The sequence below is a fragment of the Octopus bimaculoides genome, chromosome 6, assembly GCF_001194135.2.
Source record: "Octopus bimaculoides isolate UCB-OBI-ISO-001 chromosome 6, ASM119413v2, whole genome shotgun sequence".
Taxonomy (NCBI): Eukaryota; Metazoa; Mollusca; class Cephalopoda; order Octopoda; family Octopodidae; genus Octopus; species Octopus bimaculoides.
Window position 1 is genome coordinate 6841106 of NC_068986.1, and position 3055 is coordinate 6844160.

General features: G+C 30.2%; 1 protein-coding gene across 1 annotated transcript in view; it reads right to left on the minus strand.

Moving 5' to 3' along the window:
• Nucleotides 1-34: 34 nt before the first annotated feature.
• LOC106882610 (mucin-like protein) overlaps nucleotides 35-3055 on the minus strand; it is a 108281-nt gene continuing 105260 nt past the window's right edge. The window contains exon 31 of the mRNA XM_052968589.1: nucleotides 35-2582. Coding sequence (XP_052824549.1) covers nucleotides 2523-2582 — 60 coding nt within the window. The 3' untranslated portion in view covers nucleotides 35-2522. The remainder of the gene's footprint in view (nucleotides 2583-3055) is intronic.

Below are 3055 nucleotides of genomic sequence, written 5' to 3' on the forward strand. Positions count from 1 at the left end.
TGGACAGAAAGAAAATAAGAAAAAAACATAGCTATTTTGGTCGTGTATTTAGATTGATATTTATTGGATGGAGTAGTTTTTTAGTTGATTCTAACTCTATTGGATCTGTAAACCACACACACACACACACACACACACACACACACACACACACACACACATGTATATATTGTCTATATAGTGAACAGCTTTTCTTTTAAAATGTTTCGTTACAAAAATAACCATTTTTCCAGTTTTACCTTTCTCATTGTTGATTTTTCATATTTTTAAATCAGTTTCTTGTCAGTTTGGAACAATAAAGTTCCTATATCCAGATTTAACATTTTAAGAACATCAGAGTCACATTTTCAAGAATTGAAATGGATTATTTCTTATAGAGTGGTTAAATTTTTTGTAAACTTTTCCACTAAAGGCTTTTGACTTTCCACATGAGTAATTACACTTCATATTCAAGGAGCAATGCGAATGCTAAATCTCAATTATGAGAGTATGCAGGTCTGGAAATGATGAAGATGGATTTAGAAACTTTATTATTTCAAACCAACTACAAAAAGCTAATAACTAAACATAACAAATTTGTAATTAAACAGATTAAACTGGGACACAATTGTGTCTTTAATGAAATGTGTGTGTGTGTGTGTGTGTGTGTGTGAATGCATATATTTATATATGCAGCTCATACAATATAATATTTGAAAGGATTTATTTAAATAACCATTGTGCATATGTTTCCATATTGGACTTATATATTTATATAATAAACATCCCTCATTTCATCAGCAATTGAAATTTGAAATGTTTAGAAGGAAGAAAAAAATGCACCATTTCTTATTACACATTAAAGAACATATTCCATATGGTTGACTTCTCAAATATTATTATTAATGAGAAGAACAATAGAGTGAGTAGTTCATTTTATTACATAATTTTATGATTTTTTCTTTGATTTGTCATCAAAAGATTATTGTTATATTATTATTACATAATGTGTAATGATACATATTAATATTGCAAAAATATCAACTCATCAGATTTATGTGTAAAATCCATGTGCTACTTGTTCTAAATTATCTATTTATTATTTTCTGAGATATGTATACACACACACACACACACACACACACACACAAACACAGTGACATTCTAAATTACTTCAATTAATATCCTGATTTATTTATTGATAAGGTAGAAACAAGTTTTAAAAAAGAAATAACTCAGTTTTAACTCTTTAGAAAAGTGTCTGAGTGTAATGTCCAAGTGAGTGGGAAAGCATGATAGATGATTCTACTAATAGTTCACACTTAACTGAATGTTAGTGAAAATGTTTGAGCATTAACTCTAGATAACACACAGCAATATCAAATTACATAGTAGACAAGTTAGAAAAAAACATCCCCCATTAATTAATAGAGGTTTTAATCTGCATGTAGAGCATGTTTAAAAGTATTAGAAAGTCACAATATTGTGATCGCATGAAGAACAAAGAACTGACATTGACTTCACATCCATTCAGATACAGTGTAAAACCCTGGTATGAATTTCATTACACAGTTGTCAAACCAAAACACACAATGCTATGTATGCACACACACACACACACACAAATACTTTTACATACATACATAAATACACATATAAACATATGGGTATATATTTATATATATATCCACACATGCATATAAATATATATGAGGCTATGTATAAAGAGAGAAAAGGATAAAGAGAACAATGGCAAAGTTAGAAATATATTTTATGGATAAAGTCTTACAGCTGTTTCAGGGAAAATCCAATGTATCCCTTCATCGGAGACAGAAATAGTATCATCATCATCATTATCATCATCGTTTAACGTCCGCTTTCCATGCTAGCATGGGTTGGATGATTTGACTGAGGACTGGTGAAACCGGATGGCAACACCAGGCTCCAATCTAAATTTGGCAGAGTTTCTACAGCTGGATGCCCTTCTTAACGCCAACCACTCAGAGAGTGTAGAGAGTATAGATGTAATAATTCATTCCTCTACTATTTCTGTCTCCGATGAAGGGATACATTGGATTTTCCCTGAAACAGCTGTAAGACTTTATCCATAAAATATATTTCTAACTTTGCCATTGTTCTCTTTATCCTTTTCTCTCTTTATACATACACACGCTAATACACAACCTATGTTATAATCCCCACTCTTGTTTATACAACGACAGGGGCAAAACTAGTCGGTATACAGCACTTACTCGGTATTACCTATATCTTTGGGTTTGGTTGAATCCAATACCCTTCTTAACCTTATATATGAGGCTATATATGTGTGTGTGTGTATACAGTAGTCAATATTCTGACTGTAGGAAAATGATTTGCATAAAAATATTCAAAATCAGATGTAAAAAATTTCAAAATGTGATCAATGATGATTATTGTTCAATAATATATTTGTAATTCTTTATAAACTACATAATTCATTTGAGTGAAGACAATTTTAGAATACTGTTGGATATAAATTTACTGTCTCTGTTGACTGAAAATATTTATACATCTGGTTCATATGATTGGTTATCCATTCCTCTGTTTGAGTATATATTGGATGACTGAAAAATCAAATAAGAGAATATTGCTCTGAATGATGCTTTTTAAAAATTTTCAATTCTTTGATCACGGGCAATTTTGTCAATCCTGAAGAAATGAAATGCTCATTATAAAACAAATTTTGCAATAAAGGATATATACAAGCAGGAGTAATATCTCCTCCTGGAAATTAATACTTTGAAACATCTAACAGAAATTATTTCTCCCCCCCCCCACCCCAAACACACACATATACACAGTTGAAATTTACAGAAAAACAAAAGATGAATACAGGTACATAAACAACAAGCAGGTGTATTAGTTTGACACTCAGGGAAGCAAGAAAGTCTTTTATGTTTCGAGCTTATGCTCTTCAACAAAAGGAACAAGAGGAGATAAACAGAGAATAAAAAAACACTTGTATGTATGTATGTATGTTTGTATGTATGTATGTGTATATATATATATATATATATATATATATATATATATATAT